The sequence below is a fragment of the Pantherophis guttatus genome, chromosome 2 (assembly GCF_059756535.1).
Source record: "Pantherophis guttatus breed Tessera chromosome 2, ASM5975653v1, whole genome shotgun sequence".
Taxonomy (NCBI): Eukaryota; Metazoa; Chordata; class Lepidosauria; order Squamata; family Colubridae; genus Pantherophis; species Pantherophis guttatus.
The window spans coordinates 101,380,557-101,401,190 of NC_142064.1; the positions used below are offsets into that span (position 1 = coordinate 101,380,557).

General features: G+C 39.6%; 2 protein-coding genes and 1 non-coding gene across 6 annotated transcripts in view; 2 read left to right on the forward strand and 1 right to left on the reverse strand.

The window, feature by feature from the left end:
- Positions 1-2,191: 2,191 nt before the first annotated feature.
- Positions 2,192-5,826, reverse strand: MRPL51 (mitochondrial ribosomal protein L51). The gene is made up of 3 exons (XM_034410942.3): positions 5,691-5,826; positions 3,199-3,306; positions 2,192-2,724 (listed from the first exon to the last, which is right to left on the reverse strand). The coding sequence occupies exons 1-3, from the start codon at positions 5,785-5,787 to the stop codon at positions 2,528-2,530; spliced, it is 402 nt and encodes a 133-aa protein (XP_034266833.1). The 5' UTR covers positions 5,788-5,826; the 3' UTR covers positions 2,192-2,527.
- NCAPD2 (non-SMC condensin I complex subunit D2) overlaps positions 5,695-20,634 on the forward strand; it is a 39,069-nt gene continuing 24,129 nt past the window's right edge. The window contains exons 1-18 of one of the 4 annotated variants that reach the window (XM_034410939.3): positions 5,695-5,949; positions 7,163-7,440; positions 8,393-8,468; positions 8,894-8,952; positions 9,396-9,577; positions 10,167-10,300; positions 10,812-10,939; positions 11,080-11,203; positions 11,281-11,428; positions 12,292-12,489; positions 13,728-13,862; positions 15,020-15,101; positions 15,615-15,789; positions 16,391-16,518; positions 17,199-17,408; positions 17,766-17,940; positions 18,939-19,023; positions 19,754-19,887. In XM_034410939.3, coding sequence (XP_034266830.1) covers positions 7,296-7,440; positions 8,393-8,468; positions 8,894-8,952; positions 9,396-9,577; positions 10,167-10,300; positions 10,812-10,939; positions 11,080-11,203; positions 11,281-11,428; positions 12,292-12,489; positions 13,728-13,862; positions 15,020-15,101; positions 15,615-15,789; positions 16,391-16,518; positions 17,199-17,408; positions 17,766-17,940; positions 18,939-19,023; positions 19,754-19,887 — 2,318 coding nt within the window. In that variant the 5' untranslated portion in view covers positions 5,695-5,949; positions 7,163-7,295. Of the gene's footprint in view, positions 5,950-7,050; positions 7,441-8,392; positions 8,469-8,893; positions 8,953-9,395; positions 9,578-10,166; positions 10,301-10,811; positions 10,940-11,066; positions 11,204-11,280; positions 11,429-12,291; positions 12,490-13,727; positions 13,863-15,019; positions 15,102-15,614; positions 15,790-16,390; positions 16,519-17,198; positions 17,409-17,765; positions 17,941-18,938; positions 19,024-19,753; positions 19,888-20,634 lie in introns of those variants that run through there. The other 3 variants (XM_034410940.3, XM_087886479.1, XM_087886478.1) reach the window with 3 other exon arrangements.
- Positions 9,001-9,319, forward strand: LOC117662055 (small nucleolar RNA U85). The gene has a single exon (XR_004590267.1). It is a non-coding gene; the product is annotated as a small nucleolar RNA U85 (small nucleolar RNA).

A 20,634-nucleotide genomic window follows, 5' to 3' on the forward strand; every position in this document is an offset into this window, starting at 1 on the left:
CTCTCTGTGGGAGCGCACGGGTCGCTGGGAGGTCGTTGGTAGCAGCAGGCGGTCTCGAAGATAGCTAGGCCCTATGCCATGGAGCGCTTTAAAGGTGATAACCAACACCTTGAAGCGCACCCGGAAGACCACCGGGAGCCAGTGCAGCTCGCGCAGGAGCGGTGTTACATTATATGTTCACCTTCACAGCTAACACAATATAATCAATCCTAAAACTAATATAATATTTATCTAGGCTCTAACTACACTTGAAATCATAAATTAATTACAAGAATCCTGTTTATCTTAATATATTGTAATGAAACAAATTACAGAAACTTCACTATTAAATACCATACTCGTTTTAAATACCTTGATTAAGAATTTAATAACCACTGCAAGGATGTTAAATTGTATTGAGCAATTATGCTTGGGCAAATCAAAATATTTTCATTCTTGGTGAAATGTAAATTTTGAATAAACATGTTTCTTTTTGGAAAGCTTTGTTTTAGAAAGCAAGTATTTAAAATGTTTTATACCTGAATATATTATAAACACAAAATACTATGTTAAGCAATAAAACCAACTATATTATATATTAATTCAGATAATAAAGGGTGAGCCCATCACTTAATTTCAGATGCATTCCTAGACAATACCGCCAAAAATAGTGTGAATATAACATATAAAAAAATTTCTGAATAGTTTTTATCCCAGAGCTATAATTGCACTCAACAATGAACTAAAGGGCCACCATCAGTGAGCTGTTGGATAGCATTACTTGGTCTGGATTACTTGTGTGGATGTTTGGGTGGTTTAGGGGTGGGGAATTTGTGGTGGGTGGGTGTGTTTGGGGATTGTAATGTGTGTTGGACCTGGTCTTTGGGTGTTAAGTGTATACTGTGTATACACGTACAATGACAATAAAATTATTATTATTATTATTATTATTATTATTATTATTATTATTATTATTGATGAAAAATAACACTTTGGCACTTGAAATTCTGAGGCTTCTATTGTTTTTCATACTGCAGTCAACCGTATCCTTTTGGGAAGAATTTCAGTTTCAGATATTACCCGTGTGGGGGTATATGAAATCTGTGGAAATTACTAACATTCTTCCCAGGCAAAATACCTCTCTGAATCTTGAAGTCATACAGCAGCTCCAGTATGGCTTCTTTGAGGCTGTCCCAGGTCTTCTGGGTGTATATGCTGAAAAGACTCAGTCATTTAAAAAATACAGCCCATAATTACAGAACATTAGCCAATCCCCAAGCTAAACACTAGATTATTTTAACGAACTCATTTGACTAGATATATATTTATAAATTTTTCCCATTATCATTTGAAACAGTTTATGTCAAGGATAAGATCTTCTCGATGATGGAACCAAACATCATGTGCTCTTTTTGATGAAATACAAGTTGCCTCTCTCTGGTTTTAGAACATTAGCTTAAATGTTTCTATTCTGTGTTTAAACTATACACACACCAGTTTTTTATGCTATCTACAAAACATATTTTTCTCCTACATTGATAGTTCATAATGTGGGAGTGGGCAATCTTAAGAATCACACACCTCACATTTACTTTTAAAATATTTTTAGGAGGGGACTAAAGACCATTGGAAATATAGCTGATCGTATATTGTCACTATAGTGAGTAAAGGCCAACTAGTGAATACAATTTTTTGAAACTGGGTAAATTTTAAAGAATATGAGTGCCTTAAGTGTGAGACACCCACTTTGACTCTTTTATTTCTTCAAAGCCTATGAAAAATGGGTCTGATTTCATCAATCCTGCTTCTCCTAATCATTCTGTTCAGCTCTTTGGAAGCTGTTGCCATCTCTCACTCACTTTGACTCTCTTTCTACTCTCCCCTGGAAAACTAGGCATCCAAAGAAGTTTAAGGCCTACCAACTGCCATTCTGGTTTTCAGCACACTAGCATCTTATAACTAAGCAGTGAAAATCTTTTCAAATAAAAAGCAGAAGAGACTGTGAAAAATACGTACAAGGTATCTACTTGTGTCATGTTGAGGACCATTTGTATTTCAATTTCACTGAATAGACCCACAAAATTGGAAGTCAGTCTCATAAGAAGAAACAAATACTATAGTATAACAACTAAAAATATGGGTTGTGGGCGTTTTACATAAACCTATATGGAAAACAACAAATGGTTAGATACAATGAGGAGGCGATACAATATAAAAAGATGAAATTTATTATTTGCAATTATATGTTAACCAGATTGGCAAATAACCATATAATGTATCTCATCCTGAAGTAGACATGAAATCAAAATTGCTTGAATAATATTTCTAAGAAATGACATATCAGAACTAAATACTAAAGTATTTCAATTAATGAAGTGAAAGAAAAATAACTGGAAATCAAAAATAATTCAAAAGACAGAACACAATAACAAGAATGATGTTTGGATGGCTTCACACAACGACCAGTTTCTGCATATTAGAGCGACTAATAAATATCTTCCAGTAATGCACAATATTTGGAGATAAATGTTGTTGCAGAGAACTTCTTTTAACGATACAGTCTATAGCGATTATATCGCTTGTACAAGAATTTAATCCTCTTATTCAGATTATGGTAATCGTCAACAAACATTCGGTCACCCACCATCTTCTTTTGGCGAATGCATCTCTGCAGCTCATTTCCCCTCCATCCACGTACCCATACCGGCCCCACAATCAGGTTTTTGGGGTGGGCCTTGAAATCCCCTAAGAACAATACAATAGATTCATTTTAGAATTCTATCACTTCGATTTTCAAAAAGGAAGTTTATTCAGTAATTAGCCCTTTTTTTTAATCACAGACTACTAACAACTTCAATTGCAAAAGGCATTCCCTTCCTAAATAAAGTAGCCATCTTTATTTATTAAGCAAATAAAACTGTCTTTCCCTTCAATTTTTTTATCAAAAGAAATCACATGAACTTTTCTCAGATTAGGTACTTCCATGACAATTTCCTCCTTCCAAAATTGGGGAGGGGGGGAGGGAGAAAAAAAGAAGAATATCCATTAAACACCTACCAGAATCACTAGAAAAGTTTGCAGGGAGCCTAAGGGATGGTAGACTGATGTATCTCTCCTATACATGCTGTTGTTGGAAGATAGTTTACTGGTAGGGATAATGTACTGTAAACTAATATTTACCCAGAATTTCAATATTATGTACTGTAAACTAATATTTACCCAGAATTCCAATATTATCATAGACACCAAAGAGTGCTCGTTTCTCATTCCATCTGTCAACCACTTTTGGAGGAGGAGGCTCTTTCACCAGAAATGATTTAGGAGCTTCTGATTTAAACAAAAAAGAAAAAAATATATAGTCAATGTCACTTTAAAGATTGCCTTTCAAAATCTTATTATGATAAGTCAACAGTTGGAGCTTTTATGCAACATATTTACAGACCAACCTTTATATAAAATATAAAGTTAAATCCTTTCTTTTAAAGCCCTCTAATGGTACAATATTACTGGACAGTTTTAGAAAATAAATATACTGGTCCTTAAACAACTGATTACTGTACTTATAAAGAATATCTAGTCAACCATCGTAAGTGTAGAACAGGTAGTCCTCAGCTACCAACCAGAATTGGGACAGAACTTCTGGCTCTAAGCGAGGCAGTTGTTAAGTGAGTCTCACCCAATTTCATGATCTTTTCATTCTGGTCATTAAGTGAATCACATTGTTCTAAGCAAATCTGGCTTTCCTCATTGGAACTTGGCTGGAAATCGCGGATAGCCTCCCACCGACCAATACGCTCCCACAGAGAGGGACTCCTCAGGTCAGCCAGGCAATGTCGGCTGGCGACCCCCAGGGGGAGGGCCTTCTCTGTGGCAGCACCTGCCCTCTGGAACGATTTGCTCCCGGAGATACGCCTTTCGCCGTGCCCTAAAAACTTTTCTTTTCCATTTATTTATTTTATTTATTTATTTTATTTATTTTGAATTTGTATACCGCCCTTCTCCCTGAGGACTCAGGGCGGTGAACAGCCAAGTAAAAACATCAAGTACAAATATTAAAATACAGTTAAAATATACATATATAAATTTGGCCCCATTAATTAAAAACAATAAACAAAACACTTAAAAACTTAAAAAAATTAGGCCAGCCCGGCTTGCTGGAAAAGGAAGGTTTTAAGGGCACGGCGGAAGGCACTGAGGTCTTGGATTCTCCTTATCTCTGGAGGCAATTGATTCCAGAGGGTAGGTGCCCCCACAGAGAAGGCCCTCCCCCTGGGGGTCACCAGCCTGCACTGTTTGGCTGATGGCACCCCGAGGAGGCCTTCTCTGTGGGAGCACACGGGTCGATGGGAGATCGTCGGTGGCAGCAGGCGGTCTCGAAGATAGCTAGGCCCTATGCCATGGAGCGCTTTAAAGGTGATAACCAACACCTTGAAGCGCACCCGGAAGACCACTGGGAGCCAGTGCAGCTCGCGCAGGAGCGGTGTTACATGGGAGCGCCAGGCTGCTCCCGTCACTACCCGCGCTGCTGCATTCTGGACCAGTTGGAGCCTCCGGGTGCTCCTCAAGGGGAGCCCCATGTAGAGAGTGTTGCAGTAGTCAAGGCGAGAGGTGACGAGGGCATGAGTGACTGTGCACAGGGAATCCCGATCAAGAAAGGGCTGCAACTGGCGGATCTGACAAAAGGTCCCCCTGGTTACAGCCGTCAGATGTTCCTCCAAGGACAGCTACCTATCCAGGAGGACTCCCAGATTGCGAGCCCTCTCTGTGGGGGCCAACGACTCGCCCCCAATAGTCAGTGATGGAGTCAACTGACTATATCGGGATGCCGGGAGCCACAGCCACTCAGTCTTGGAAGGGTTGAGCCTGAGCCTGTTCCTCCCCATCCAGATCCGCACAGCCTCCAGGCACTGGGACATCACTTCAAGGGCATCGTTGGGGTGCTTTCGCTGCTTTCCATCAAGCAGGCCTGGCGTGAACCCCCCCCCTTTTTTTAGCTCTTTTTAGCTTTTTAAGTGTAAATTGGGTTTTAATTGGATTGTTTTAAATTGTGGGCCAAAGCTGTATAATTCTTTTAATTGATTTTAAATTTTGTATTGGTATGTTTTTTATCCTTGGCTGTGCACCGCCCTGAGTCCAATAGGAGAAGGGCGGTATATAAATTGAATTAATAATAATAATAATAATAATAATAATAATAATAATAATAATTTTAGTATTCATGCCAACGGTTGTGCATGTGTGTTTCTTTTTCATGGAATTCAATATTTAGAACAGACTCTGCATTACCCATATGTAAGAAATCCAATCCAACCCCCAACCCCTGCAAAAAGAGCTCCCCTTCTACCTCACCCCTTTCTCGCTGCCTCTGAAAAAGAAGGGGAAGGCACTATAATTAATTAATGCTAAGGAGAGGGAGAGGGAGAGGGAGAGGGAGAGGAGAGGAGAGAATTCTTTATTGGCCAGGTGTGATTGGACTAACAAGGAATTTGTCTTGGTCCATAAGCTCTCAGTGTGCATAAAAGAAAAGATACATTCGTCAAGAATCATAAGGTGTAACACTTAATGACAGTCATAGGAATCAAATCAATTGATTCAAATTTGAACCAAATCAAAGGAACCGGGAGCCGATCAGCAGCTGAAACGCCAAGGCAGGATTGAGGTCGATTCCTCCCCCCTACGACAGCCCCGGCTCCTTCCACCCGCCCACCCACCTGTACTGAACAGCCGACGAGCTGTAGAGACGAGAAGGCTGCTGCTGCCCGTCCATAAGCGCGGCGGGGCCATCATCAGCCGCCACGCCGCTTCCATTGAGCTTCCCTCCGACTCTTTGGCTAGAGAAGGCAGCGCAAAGCCTCCTCGCAAGGCAGCCACCTGGGACGCTTCCCAGAACACCCCGCGCCTCGCAGCTTTCGATCCCGCAGCCGAGAGGAAGAGAAAAAGTCGCAACCATAGAGATAAAAACAATGAAAGGTAGACGTGTTGATCTCAAGGCAAGAGTGTCATGTCTTCCATTTTTGTACACTGTTTTATTAAATATCATTTTAGCTGATTCTTTTTAGCTATTCTGTATAATTCTTATTATTATTATTCATCCCCTCTTTTCCTTCTCCCCCAACAGCAGTTATTTTCTCAGGATTCTGCTCCACCGACGGGCTGAATCACTAAATCAGTGATTTTTAAACTTGGGAACTTTAAAGACTCTGCTCTTCATGGCTGGCTAGGGAATTCTGGGAGTTGAAATGTACGCGTCTTGAAGTTCCCAAATTTCAAAAATACTGAACTAAATCTTCCATGTGAAACAAGGTTCTTCACTGTTCTAATTAAAGAGATTACCCGGTTCAAGCTGAAATAATTTATTATTTCATCCAGATGCCTGCCTGCAGAGATCAATGGAGAAAAATAAGAAGATAAGTGTAATTATGCTTGTTCACTTAGAAGGAAGAGTTTATCTACCATGGAAGTTACCATGGTATAAAGTTTACTTTTAAAATATATATAGATGTTTCACTCATTCAAATGCAACTGATCATTCCATGCACTGAGAATACAAATACTTACAATTTGGAAATTACATTTCTGTCTGGATGGGAGGTTGGATTAGATGATTTATAAAGTGCCTTCCAACTCTGTTAATCTGTAAATTGCAGAGATCTACTGTACTAGTTGAAGCAATTGACAAGCTTAACGTGAACTACTCTGACTTCCAGCGTCATCATTTCCCCTAAGAAATAAATAACATTGTTTCTATTGAGAGCATTTAAAAGTATTTCAGAAGCTGTTTTGTCAGGTTACAAAGCAAATGAAACACCTTAAGCACTTTATTTCAGACAGTATCTTGATATTGTTTTTTAAGATGGGAGCGTTCACTTTGTACCCAAAGAAATAAAAATAGAACCATACAGTCAGTGCGCTGTAAGAAACTAGGTCTTTGGTACCAATGTAACTCTACCCTTTTTCATAACTCTTCGCCTTCCGAAGCGCGCCTGTCCTGCGAAAGAACGATCGGGCCTTTAAAGCGATTGGCTGCCGAGCTATCAAAGAACAATCTGATTGGGCGAGCGGATATTATTCGAATTTCTGGCGCGTCATTTTTTCTTCCCCTATTGGTCTGCAAGTGGCGCGAGAGTTGTAGGCCAAGTTTGATTATTTTTTTTTTCCTCTCTCGGTTCTGCCGCCGAGCCAGGTCCAGAGGTTGGAGCCGCCGGTCCTGCGTTCCAAAATCTACGATGTTCTGAACTCTACCCGGCGCCGAGCTTCGGAGTGCGGATGTTGGAGGCTCGATCTGCCTCCCGTTAGGCTGCGGATCGGGAAGGATCATGGCTGACCCGACTTCGCTTTCGCCTCCCTCGTGGGAGTTCCACTTGCCTCTGTCTCCGACCGACTTGCTTCGCAGCGCGGGGTCTCTGCAGTACGTGGTGCAGGAGGTGCTGCCTCTCAGACAGCTCCCGGGACACCTGGCAGGTTGGTGGGAGAAGCGGGAAGGGGAAATGGAGAATCCCCTGGAGATTCCTCGTGTTGGTGTGCAAGTCAAAATACCGGGAAATGGGAAGGAGGAAGAAGGCGGGTAATTAATGTGAGTCGTGCCTTTCCATCAAAGCAGCGCCCGAAGCAGCTCTGATTCTAAGCGGTGCTATCGGGTATCCCGAAGTTAACAGAATCGGGTAGGGCGTATAATGAGTTCAGAGTAAAATCAATGATCTGTCTTCATCCAATTCCGTTATTTAGATGGGGTAGCATTTAATGGTTATATAACAAATAGCACACTTTTAGGATGTAATTTTTGTTTATTTTGAAATTATGTAACAGCCTTTTATTACTCTGGTTATGTAGTGCATCTATTCTGCTTCAGGATATACAGGATCTAAGCATAGACAAAACAGATCCACCTTAGCTTCAGCAAGGTATACTTTCCAGAAAATTGAAAAGACCAAAATCTAGTCAGGTTCCTTAAAGATGTGAGCTAAGGTTTATTAAGTAAGGCATAGTAGCAAAGTCCACATTGCGAAAAGCATGCAAATCATATGATGAAGCAGTTGTTATGGTTTATTTTTCTTTTAATGTAACTGCATACACTGCAGCAGTGTATAAACAGATTAAGGAGCAGTTCTAGTAAATTTTCCTAAGTGAGAATTAGGCATACAAGATCTCGATTAATAAAGTCATGGTTCACTAACTGAAGTTTGATGTTTGAACTCAAGAATTCTGAGTACCAAAAAATTAATGCACACACAATCCATTCCAATTTCCTCCATGCTTTTTTACTTTGGCAGTTTTATTTAAAGAATTACCCTGTTCGTTGTTGTATCAATTACAATTATGATGTCCTTGCTTAAATCTGCAAATAGTTTCAAAGCTACCTTCTGCCAGTTGATCTGTAGTTGGCATTTCTCACACATGGACTTTCCTTTTTCAGTATTTCAGACAGCATTCCGCACACAAGGAGCACTTGCTATCCTGCAGCATTTTGATACTCTCTTCAGTATTCTACAGTGAGTCTGCATGTAACTACTGGTATTATTGGAGGGAGCTTTAGTTTGAGGATTGAGAAACCTTGTTCATAATTGTGGTAACAGCACTGAAAGAAGTAAACATGTAAAGAACAGAAAATGACAGGAGAATTCTGTGTGTCCTAATTAGTCATTTTGCTAAAGAAGCCATTTAATGTCATGTACTCACATTGTTAAATGGCAGAGAGGGGGTTGAGACTGAAAATAATTATGTATGATGTAAACAATTTGTAGCTGAACTTTGGACATTATAGACGTGTTATGGGAAATTTCTGAAATGTTCCCAGAAGTTCTCTTTCCAAAATTAATACAAACTGAATGTACAATGGTAACTTTAGATGAATAGGAATACATGGGATGCTTTGAAAGAAATGTTTGTGTTTTAACTTAATATTCATGCTTTACAGCTACTTCAGGACTGTAGATACTGCTGTTAAGGAAGATGCCCTAGAACTGATGATGAAAGGTGAATACGTTCTCTTAATACTATAGAAAATACAAATTATTTACTGCAGCTAAATGATGATAACAAGGCAAATGTGACCTCATTGGCAGGTTGCTCCCTCAGCCTGTTCCTTGCATAATGGTCTGTAATCTTGGTGGTCAATGCAGAGTAATGTGTGTTCACTGTAAGGGCAGACCAACAGGACATCCCATTCCTTCTGTCTTCCATCTTTTTGGAATGAGAGATCCATCATTGGCATAGTATTGCAAGAGGTGGTCAGGGGGTGGATACAGGATAAACATAGTGTGCCTGGGTAATGGGTTGCTGGGTGCTCCAGAGTTATGCTGATAGGATACCATGAGCACAAGTCTTTGGTAATCTGAAAGCTGTCCTGAATTCACATTTAGAACAAATATCTGTTGAAAGCATGTCTGAAGATGGTACCTTCCCACTTCTCCTTTTAGTTGTGACTAGTCAATCCAATGCCCTGACAGCCATCCTGAATGATTCAGACCTCACATCCTCCCTTCGGGTTCTCCATCTTAATGCTCTAAAGATGAATTGTTATATACTAGTACGGCTAGTGGAGGCATTTGAAACAGAATCTGGCAAGACCAATCTAGTGGGATTGGATTCCAAAGGGAAGGTAGGTGGCTTGTATCTGTTTGCTAGATGTTTACTTCTAGGCAGCTTTTTCCTCATTAACCTGTTGCCCTGAAAGCTGATTAATTTTAGTTTTACTGTTCTCTTGAGTGACTCCAGCAATGCCAGTTAGAGGATATGTTATGTACCATATTGAAATTTATGTGATCTTTTAAAATATCAAAATTATAATCAGAAGCTTCTATTTTTTTTCTTTCTGCACTTTCTTTCTTTGCTCCTTCTACTCTTTATTAGTTTGTGTTAGTTTTTATGTTCTTAATAAATTTTCTAATAAATGTTTTTAAAACCTATATTAAATTGTGGGAGTGGAGGTGTCAAATATTCCATTCTTATTTTTGCTATCCCAAACATTTGGCAGCTCAAGTCTCAGCCTTTGAATAGGCTGTGCCTAACAGGAAGAATCTACAGGCAATCAGTTGAGAATATGTAAATATTTAACATAAGCAAATCTGGATACATCCAGAGCTGAAATCAACAGAGGCAACTAATGTAATTTATGAACATGATCTTCACATACATAAGCTTTCAATGTATGTCTTTACTTGAACTGATGTCCTGGATTTGTTTTACAGAACAAGAAAAGCCAGGCTAAAGGCTTTGCTTGGGAGGAAGAAAGGCAGTCAATTATACAACTGCTCACACAATTACTTCAGTTGGATCTTCATCAGCTGTGGAGTGGCTTGGTAGTGGAAGAAGAGTTTGTAAGGTATAGAAATGGAAACAATTGAATGGAAAGCTGTTTTTAGACAAAGCTTCATTGGGCTGGAGGAAAGTGAAGGGTCAATCAGATGGGAAGAGAAGAAAATGATATGATTCATGTGAGCCAGGAAGAAAACTTTGTTTGCTTTTTAAGTGCTAAGTATATCTTCATAGGATTGTAAAAGATAAAGGAGTCCCTGCGGGTTTTTCTCTGCTAGTCATAACCAATTTTAGGAGGCAGTGCTTATTTCCGTTTCTAGGCCATTGAGCCAGCACTGTCCAAAGATGTACCTGTTTACCTACTTGCATGTACTTGCTTTCAAACTGCTAGGTTGGCAGGAGCTGAGGCAAGTGACAGGAGCTCACTCCATCATGTGATAATAGGACTCAAACCACTGGAGCACAGACCTTCTCTGGTGTCTTTTAAGCCACTGCACCTCTCTGATAAGATTGTAGTACATAAAATATTGCATTGCAATATCCTCTTGCTCTAACTCCTGTTTTGACTTTCTTTTCAGTTTGGTAACTGGCTGTTGCTACCGTATCCTGGAAAATCCTACTATTAGCCACCAGAAGCATCGGCCCACAAGAGACACAGTGATTCATCTACTAGGTGTTGCTCTATTTCGATATGACCATATGCTCAGTAAGTCTATTCTTTTCTTTTAGCATGGGCAGGCCAAATACTGAAATAGGTCTAATTTCTGAGCCATAAATGGCAAATGTGAGCCATCCTAATCTGTACAGTTACTGAAGATCTTCTCTTACCACAGTTCTCTTTGATAGGTGCCACTCTGAAAGTCACACAGATGCTTCAGCACTTTGAACATGTAGCTTCGGTATTTGTGGAGGCTGTAACTGTGTGGGTCAAGGAATATGGCATGAAGAGTATTGTGGGGGAGATACTAAGGTGAGAGAGGTTTCTTCTGTCTTTCTTTCTTACAATTCTCAGCAGCATCAATCACTGACTTTTGATTCATTGTTCAGGGAAATTGGACAGAAATGTCCTCAAGAACTGGCTCGAGAGGCTTCTGGGATGAAGGGCTATGCTGCCTTCCTGACAGAACTCACTGAACAAACACCAGCTATTGTTTTGGCCAACATGAGTGTCCTGTTGCATCACCTGGATGGAGAGGTTGTTTCACAGAAACCGTATTTTCCATATAGAAAGTATATGAGAATGAAATAAATAACTTCCTATTTTTATTGGCTGAAGATCTTGAAAAAAGCTTAATGGCCAGCCCAGATGTTATTCTGAATCATGTTCTAATTCTGCAGAGTTATGGAATGCGTAATAGCTGAACCTGGTGCTTTCCTTTTTTAAAGAAACTATCTTTCATTTGTTTGTTAATTCAAGCTTTTACATCCAATTTTGTCTCTGCTGTGGGCTCTGTTGTATCTTAATAGGTTCAGAACCATTCCTTGTCCTCTCTTCCAAGTTAAATAAACACTCTGGTTTCTGTTTTTTCCCTTGTAATCCTGCATGGCTTCCTCAGGTGGATACTTCTACCTGATATCTTTGAGAAAAAGCCTGACAATTTCAATTATATATTTATTTGATTGCAAGTCTCTTGCTTGCAATGTTGAACTCTAGAATCTTTTTTTGAGTACACATAATTTAAATCAAGATACAAGTCTATTGGAGTGATGCTGCATGTGGAACAACTGGCACTAGAGTGTGCCCGGCCCAGAAAGATTTTTCTCAGCAATTATTGCAAGTATATATTTGGCACACCAAAAACTCAGCATCAGCAAATTTTCACTTTTTGTTGCCTTTTCTCTAGCATTTGGCAATTCATTATCAGTAAATCCAGTCTAGCAGAGAGCTACTATTGTAAAGCGCTTTTGGCCTGAGATTCTTGCATAGATGAATCATTTAGGTTTGTTTTAAATTTAAAGCTTCTTTTGGATTTTTGCTTTCTAAGCATATCTTCTAGTTTGCAAGTTTTGGAAATGGCTAGCCCAGATGTCATTCTAAACCGTGTTCTAATTCTGCAGAGTTATGGAATGCGTAATGCCATTTTGGCTGCTATGGCAGAGATGCTGTTACAAGTGCTGAATGGAGAGCAACTGGAGGAAGCTGCCAGAAATACAAGGGATCAGTTCTTGGATACTTTGCAGGCGCACACATGTGATATCAGTAGCTTTGTGCGCAGTCGTGTGCTTCAGCTCTTTACCCGAATTGTGCAACAGAAAGTGAGTTTTGGAGAAAATACCATCAGGAGCAAATAACCAGACCCACACTTGTAGAGTTCAAACTAGCTACTTTATTGTTCTCTTCGTATAGCTACAAGAATCTCCCCAAACTGGTAGCTTTCCTCTGGGAAAGACTAGATAAGGCTGTAAGGCATTCAAGGGCGGGGCGTGGTGGGGGAAGGTGTCAGACCTAGCCTCTTCTATATACATAGGGAAGCAAGGCTGATTCCTCCCTTAAGAGGGTGGGGTGGAGGTATTATTTTTTTTCCCTTTATACTGTGTTTTTATTGCTTGTAAGCCACCTAGACTCGCTGTGAGCAAGTAGAGGCTATATAAATTTTCTAAATAAACAATAAATAAGCCCTCCTCCTATTTGGGATAGTTGTTACCCAACAAATACTTTTTGAACTTATTAGGGTAACTAAGATGCTACTAATGTCTTGCAAATGCAAAACAGTTTACCACAAAAAAATACATCATCTGCCTAAAACATAAATGAAGAACAATTAGTCCAGCAGCATTGGCAGTTTTGGAGGCCCCTAGGGTGGCACATGTAACATCACTGTTATGCAAGCAAGGTGTACTCAGCCTTCAGTGAGTGCATGGTCCTGGGATGGAGATCTTTTCATATTTATGCAAAAGCTCCAGTGAAGCAGTTGAGACTTACTTCTGAGTAAACACACCCATTTTCCAGCATCAAGGGGCCTGTTGCAGAATTATTTTTGGAAGTTCCAGCTCCCAGGGAGGACAGCACTGGTTTTGCTCCTCTTACCTCATGTCAGAAACACTCCAAAACACTATTACTTATTTTATAAATTGTAACAATATGATATTGAAAAGTTTTTTTATAGTTTTCTTGGAACTCCTTGCCTTCCATTTTCTCTGTATCCAATATGTTCGTACTTTGTAAGCAATTCATATAAGGCTAACAGGCTAATTTCAGGTGGGGACTTACTACTTGCTGCCTAGCAGTTATTATTTAGCAGTGAAAATATATTACAACGGTTCCTTCCATATTTTTCTCTAGCAAAACCATTCACGCTGCTAGGAAAAATGAAAGTTTGCACTATATATCTAAGTCTTCTGTGTATCTCCAGATGGCAGAAAATATTTAGCACAGCAAATGTCTGAGCAGAGTTGAGAACTTGTTAGAAAGAGATACTAGTTCTGCAGAAGAAATATGTCTTTACTATCATGATTGCATCAGTTGTATCAAATATCTTCTCTTTTTGCTATAGGCTTTGCCCTTAACTAGATTCCAAGCAGTTGTGTGCCTTGCTGTGGGTCGGCTACAGGACAAAGCAGTAACAGTGGTTAAGAATGCTATTCAACTGCTCTCTGCCTTCCTTTCCAACAATCCTTTCTCTTGTAAGGTAAGCTTTATAAACCTAATTCTTGGCAATTTTTCACTGCAGTATTTTTCATTACTCCTCACCTATTCTCATCTTCTGCAAATGAATTTTTGCTCACCTCGTTTGCTTAAAAAAAAAAAATATAGCCCAAAATATCTTGAATACAGGAAAGCAGAACATAGCGTTGAACAAAAACAAAGCATCAGTAAAAGGGTCGTTGCCAGGTACAAGCAATCAGAACCACTTGTGAAAAGCCTCAGGCTGAAACTTTATTGTTTGTCATCTATGTTACAAGAATCTCACCAGACTTCCCCTGAGAAGAACCAGATAAAGCTTCGTGGATTCTGGGGGAGGTCATGCTTATGCTGTTTATGGCAGGGTGACAATTCCAAGCTCAGGCCTTGCTTGACTCCTCCCTCTAGCCTAGCTGGCAGTTCCCCCAGTCATCATGCCATCAATCAAGCCATTTTTTCTACCATAATACAGGTAGCCCAACTTTTCCTTTGCTAAGCAAAGTAGTTAAGTGAGTCATGCCCTAGTTTTACGACCTTTTGCATCACAGTTGTTAAGTGAATCACTGCAGTTGTTAAGTGAATCATGTGGTTGTTCAGCGAGTCTGGCTTTCCCCATTGATTTTGCTTCTCAGAAGTCAACTGGGAAGGTCGCAAATGGTGACCACATGCATAAATATCTGCCAGTTGCCAAGTGGCTGGTTTTGGCCACATGACCATGGGGATGCCGCAGCAGTTGTAAGTATGAGAACTGGTCATAAGTCACTTTTTCAGTGTCATTGTAGCTTTCAACAGTCATTAAATGAATGGTTGTAAGTCAAGGACTACCTACACCTCTCCCTCCCTCTCTCTCTCTCTCCCTCCCTCCCTCCCTCCCTCTCTCTTGAATAAGGCTCTTTTTAGTTCTAAGCAGCTGATAAAAAAGAGGAGCTTGGCTCACATTGGTGCCTTAATTTTCTTTTTGACTGCATTCAGTATGGGCTGCTCTGTAATAGGCAGCTACCATGTTTTCTTCTAAGATGGGTTTTTAAAAGTTGACTATTTTCCCTGAATTTGCTACCAGCCATCCCATAACATTAATATATTTGGTGATAAAAGAAATAAGCTCTCATGAGAATATGAAAATAGAAGTATTAACAAAGCTAATAAAACCTCTCCCATTTACAGCTGAGCTGCGCTGACTTAACTGAACTTCTGGAAAAGGAGAAGCAAAAACTCCAAGAAATGAAGAAATGCAGAACCCCAATTGGTAATGTGCTTTCACCTGTGCCATAGCTCTAGGGAGAGCAGATAAGGATAGACATTGTTTTAAAAGGGAGGGGAAGAAGAATTGCAGAGTTAAAATTAGTTGCAGCAGGAAACAGGAAAGGCAGACTCCTACTCTGGTGCTAATAGGATTCACAATAGTTCGACCTCCTGTAGTTCTGTCTCCAAAAGCTGCTGTATCTAAAAGGATGCCTCACAGCTATGCTTGGACCACCAGTCCTTATGGCCTCACTACCCTAAGTCCCTGTTCTTCCTCTTTGCTCCCTCAGGACTGCTTGGCACCTATATTTCATGGTAATCAGTTTGTCTCAGTGACAGCAAAGTCCACGGCCACTTTGAACAGATAGCTTTAGAAACCAGGTATTTTAGCCTGGAAGCAGTTAAATTGGGATTGTTTCAACCTCATCCTTCTTGATTCTCCAGCATTCATTCTCTAAATACTAACGGTCACAGTAGGAATGGGAAACTGTGGCTGATTCTTCCATTCACTTCACAGAGGTCGTGATCTCCCCTGAGGAGGAATGGGAAGCGATGCAACCAGAGCTCCAGGCAACTCTGAAGACTTGCCTAGACTCAGAGCAGTTGGCAGAGGAGGAACACAACCTTGAGACAAATGACCCAGCACAGCTAATCAATGATATTGTCCAGCTGCTGAGGAAATCCAATTACAAGTGAGTAAACTGCCGGGATATGGATGCTTCTGCTCTGAATGTAACACCGAACATTTGGCGCTTGTTACAGGTAGCCCTCGACTTACCACCACAACTGAGGCTGGAGTTTTAATCGTAAGTCATTGCGGTCATTACATGGGTCACCAAGTATCCTGAATTGATTTTTATGTTTTTGTGACAGTCATTAAGTGAGTCGCTGTAGTCGTTAAGTGAACTGCATGACTGTTAAGCAAGTCCAGCATATCCAATGGGTGTTTTTTCCCATCTGCTGGAAAACAGCAAAAAAAAAACCTGTTGCAAATCATGATCACATGACTGTGGAATGCTGCAATTGGTCATAATGCGAGTCAAGTGCCCAAAATGCAATTATATGACTGCAGGAGGGTTTGGGTAACCCTACCTTTGAAGACAGGTTGTAAGTAACTTTTGAGTCCATTGTAACTTTGAATGGTTGATAAGCGACCAGTCATTATGTGAGGACTACCTGTATAGTTATTAGGTGAATACTTTTGAGGTACACTACAGGTTTCAAAAGTTAGATGAATATGTAAAAAAATAGCTAAATGAAGTTTGGCTTTACTGTGTTTATTTCCTAACATAGGAATGCCATCTGTCTGACACGAGAAGGTGTGCGCCGATTCCAAGGGTTGGAGCCCTTCTCTGGCAGTCCAGGAACAAAGGATGATGAGAAAAACTTTATTCTGGATGTGTTGAGAACATTATATCTTGGTAATCATCTAATGCTGCCCCACTTAATTTACTGTTTGGTTGATTCTAGAAGATTCCAGTTGTAAAGGTAGTAATAATTGTTAGTTTGATGCCTCTCTTCTCTATATATAAAGTGGATAGGAAAAACTTTTTTTTTTTTTTAAAGATGCACTGATGTTTGCAGAGCTAAATTGTCCCTCTTTCTCTTCTCTGTGGATCCAAGCATTATATCTGGAATGCCACATATACTTCTTGTTTAAAATATTTACCTTGGAAACTTCCAATACTGAAAAAAAACAACATTCCTAGACTGATAAATTTTGCACAACCCTTCCATTCCACACTAGATGCTCTTTTAGAGAAACAATTTATTTCACCTATTTTTTTTTTATTGTAATAATAGAAGAGAAAATACACAGCTGACGGTTGAACTGTGAAGTCTTTGGTGCTCTTAGTTTGATTCTTTGCCTACAGATAGTTAATTACCCAACTAGGTCAGATTATCAGTACGTCTTGATCTTATCTAATTGGGTAATGAAATGTCTGCAAGCAAACAACCAAGTTCAGAGAACACTTAAGAACTCCACATTTTATCGCAATAGGAGAATGAAAGTTAACTCATAGCAATATAGACTTTTATGTTGTTAGTCACACCTTGAGTTTGGGATTTCATGTATTCAGTCCTTGTTTCTGCTGTGCAGATACCGAAATTACAGTTGGTGTCCAAGAATCCACAGATGATATTAACAGTTCAGGGAATGAAAAGCAAACTGAGGAAGACCCTCTGCCAGCAGCATTAGTAAAGCAAGAGATGCTGGTGCAATACTTAGAGGATGCCTACAACTTTTCTGCAAAAATCACTGAAGCCTTAAGCATCGTCTCTAAGCTCATGTATGAAAGATCAGTATCTGGTAGGTATAATTATCTTCTCTTCTTTCGTTTATGTTTACCATGTGGGTCGTGTGCCATAAAGTTTGGGTTAAGGCTTCGTGTCTGTAATAAGATAGGTCTGAAAACTTGGAGCATTCGTTATTTGGAACATTTCTCAAACAATTTTGGAGATTTAAAGGGAGCCCTAGATCCATAGCTCATGATACAGGAAAAATTAGTTCCTTGATTCTACTCACCAGAATTTAGTTACACAATTCACAACCAAATATCTGAGAAACATGGTAGATTAAATAGCTATCCTAACTTTAGATTAGTGGCATGACGTCTGAATTGAAACTGCAATACTCAGTCTTCTCCTTCCTATTCTTTCTTTTCAGTGGCCCAAGAAGCTATTGAGTTCTTTGTTATAGTTTCTCAGTTTGGCGTACCTCAGGCTGTGTTTGGAGTCCGTCGCATGCTCCCCCTGATATGGTCTAAGGAACCTGGAGTCAGAGAAGCCGTCTTGGATGCCTATAGGAGACTCTATCTGAACCAGAATGGGGGCTCTGAAAGGTTTGGCATGACCCATTTCTCTCCATCGCAGCAGAAAAGGCTGGACACAAATTTTATATAGATGGTCCTCGACTTATGAGCACAATTGAGCCCAAAATTTCTGGTGCTGCGTGAGACATTTGTTAAGTGTGTTTTATCTGATTTTATGACTTTCCTTGCCACAGGTGTTGAATGAATCACTATGGTTGTTAAGTTAGTAACATGGTGGTTACATGAATCTAACTTCCCCATTGACTTCGCTTGTCAGATGATTGCATGACCACGGGACATTGCAACTATCATAAATACAGGGCTGTGGAGTCGGGAGATAAATGTTCCAACTCCGACTCTCCGTTTTTTGTACTTCCGACTCCGATTCCCCGACTCCGACTCCTCTGTATTAATATGCGAATGTATTTTATACATTCCTTGAAGGAAAGAAAGGCAACATACATGTCATTACCACAGGACTACTGGCTGGGAAGCCAACAGTCTACTGTATTGAACAGTTTAAGCAAAAGACAAACACAATGAAAACAACAAAGTTTTATTAATTTTTTTTTATTAATTTAATTAATCAAGTTGCTGGATAGTAGCATATTTATGATAAATATGAGTCAGTTAAATTTTGATCACATGACCATGGGGATGCGGCAGTGGTCATAAGTGTGAAAAACGGTCATGAGTCACTTTTTTCAGTGGTGTAACTTTGAACTGTCACTAAATGAACTATTGTAAGTCAAGGACTACCTGTACAGAATCTTAACTACAAAGCTCACTATTCAGCATAGTCAAACCTAAGCTTTATCTTGGCTGACTTTCTCATTTGAAATACGTTGCACAGAAATAGACTGTAAAATCAAGGCATGCAGACCAAATGAAAAATAGCTAGTCTGAAGTTTCCACATGCTGTACACCTAGGAATGAACCTGGTACACCCAGCTAACTTTAAGGTAGAATGCCATGATGACAGAATTAATAGACTTAACACTACCTCTTCCTGCTTATTTTTTACACAGGACTCAAGCCCAGAATTTGATTCACTCTCTCTCTCTTCTAATAGTTGATGCATCATTGGGGACAATTAAGTGCCTTGAAGAAATTGTGAGTGTGTATTCTCTTATAAAAAGTCATCTAGTTGCATTCGATGGATATTCTTCATTGGAAGCATAACCTCTGCCCCCAAACTGCCATCATGATTACCTATTTAAATTTTTATTTTATCCCCTTAATCTTTATATTTTTGCAATGTCACTAGGGCCTTTCTAATGTTTCCAGAATTAATTAAATCAGAAAATTGCTACTTTAATTGATGATGGTAAGTTGAATGTTTTAAGGAGACATGAAACTGGAATACAAAATGTTATTAGACTGTATTAGTGATTGTTTGGATCAGGATGATAAGCTAGAGAAATCTTTGATCTGGGATTTGCATCTGCTGTTCTAACTTCATGTGTGTTAGAATAAAGGTATCATCCTCAATCTCATTTCTACATTAACATTTAAAAGAAGGAGCAAACATTTGCTTCTCTGGTAAACCCTTGATATGTTTTTATCAATATACTCCTATCCCTTCATCTGTTGAATGGGTGAATTTAGCCTACATGAATGAAGCTCTCCATATGCTCTGTGTAAATCAAATTTCCGCTCAGTCTTACTAATTCTGATGCAATACCTTTTATGGCCACCTGCTTGTTACCTTGAAAAATGAGTAGGAGAGCCTGCAAAGTGCCAGAGATAGCTTTAGGTTTGAGCTTGGGGATGGGGGTTGACTGTTATACTAGCTTTAAAATCTGCCTGGTTTCATTTCCTGACTACCTTTGTCGCTTCTTAGATCTCAGAGTTTGTGCAAAAGGATGAAATAAAACCTATTGTGATTCAACTGCTCTGGGAACAATTTACTGAGAAATTGCAGTGTTCAAGATTGGAACGCCATGCTGCTATTATGCTTCTTGGAATGATGGCACAGTGAGTTGTTAGCTGTTTCTATATGGTAATATATTTAGAAGATTCAGTATAACAATTGTATTTGTATGTGACATATTCTAAAGAATCTAGATCTCTGCTTCTCTCTGGGAAGTTTCAAGGAAGTTTTCTTACTTGGTATCTGGTTGATCTCTCCCAACCCTTCAATTTATGAAGTAGCAGTTTACAACTTGGTGATACGTATGTGGGAAGTGAAAGTCACAAGGAAATTAGATCATTGGTATTTTTTGAAAACCAAACATGAGAAAAGGTAAATGTCTCTTAGTAAATAAGGTTTTCCTGATTGGGATTACTTCTATAAATGTTCTTTCAGTTGTAGTGGAATTTTAGCAATCTGCTGTCAAGTACTTAATGAGTTCTGATCCTGTGCAACCTTCCCCTTCCTTCTGAAGCTCAACCTGCCAGTTTTTCTGGAGGCAGGTGGAGGGAGGGCAGGCACAAAATTTTTTTACAACCTTCCAAAAATGTGGGAGTGGTGCTTAGGTGCCTATCATAGTTATTTTATTTCAACAATATGACATATTTTGAAAAAGACCCCTTCATCAAGAACATTCCATGTGTATTAATCAGTCACTGAGCATTTTCCAAAATACATTAGCCCAACAATCAAACAATGTTGACTGGTACTTGGCTATCCCTTCTTTTTGCTTTTCTTTTTGAAGGAGAAATATTTTCCTCTCCGCGTTGGTTTTTATAATTCCCCAAGAAGGGATAGTAAATTCTCAATAT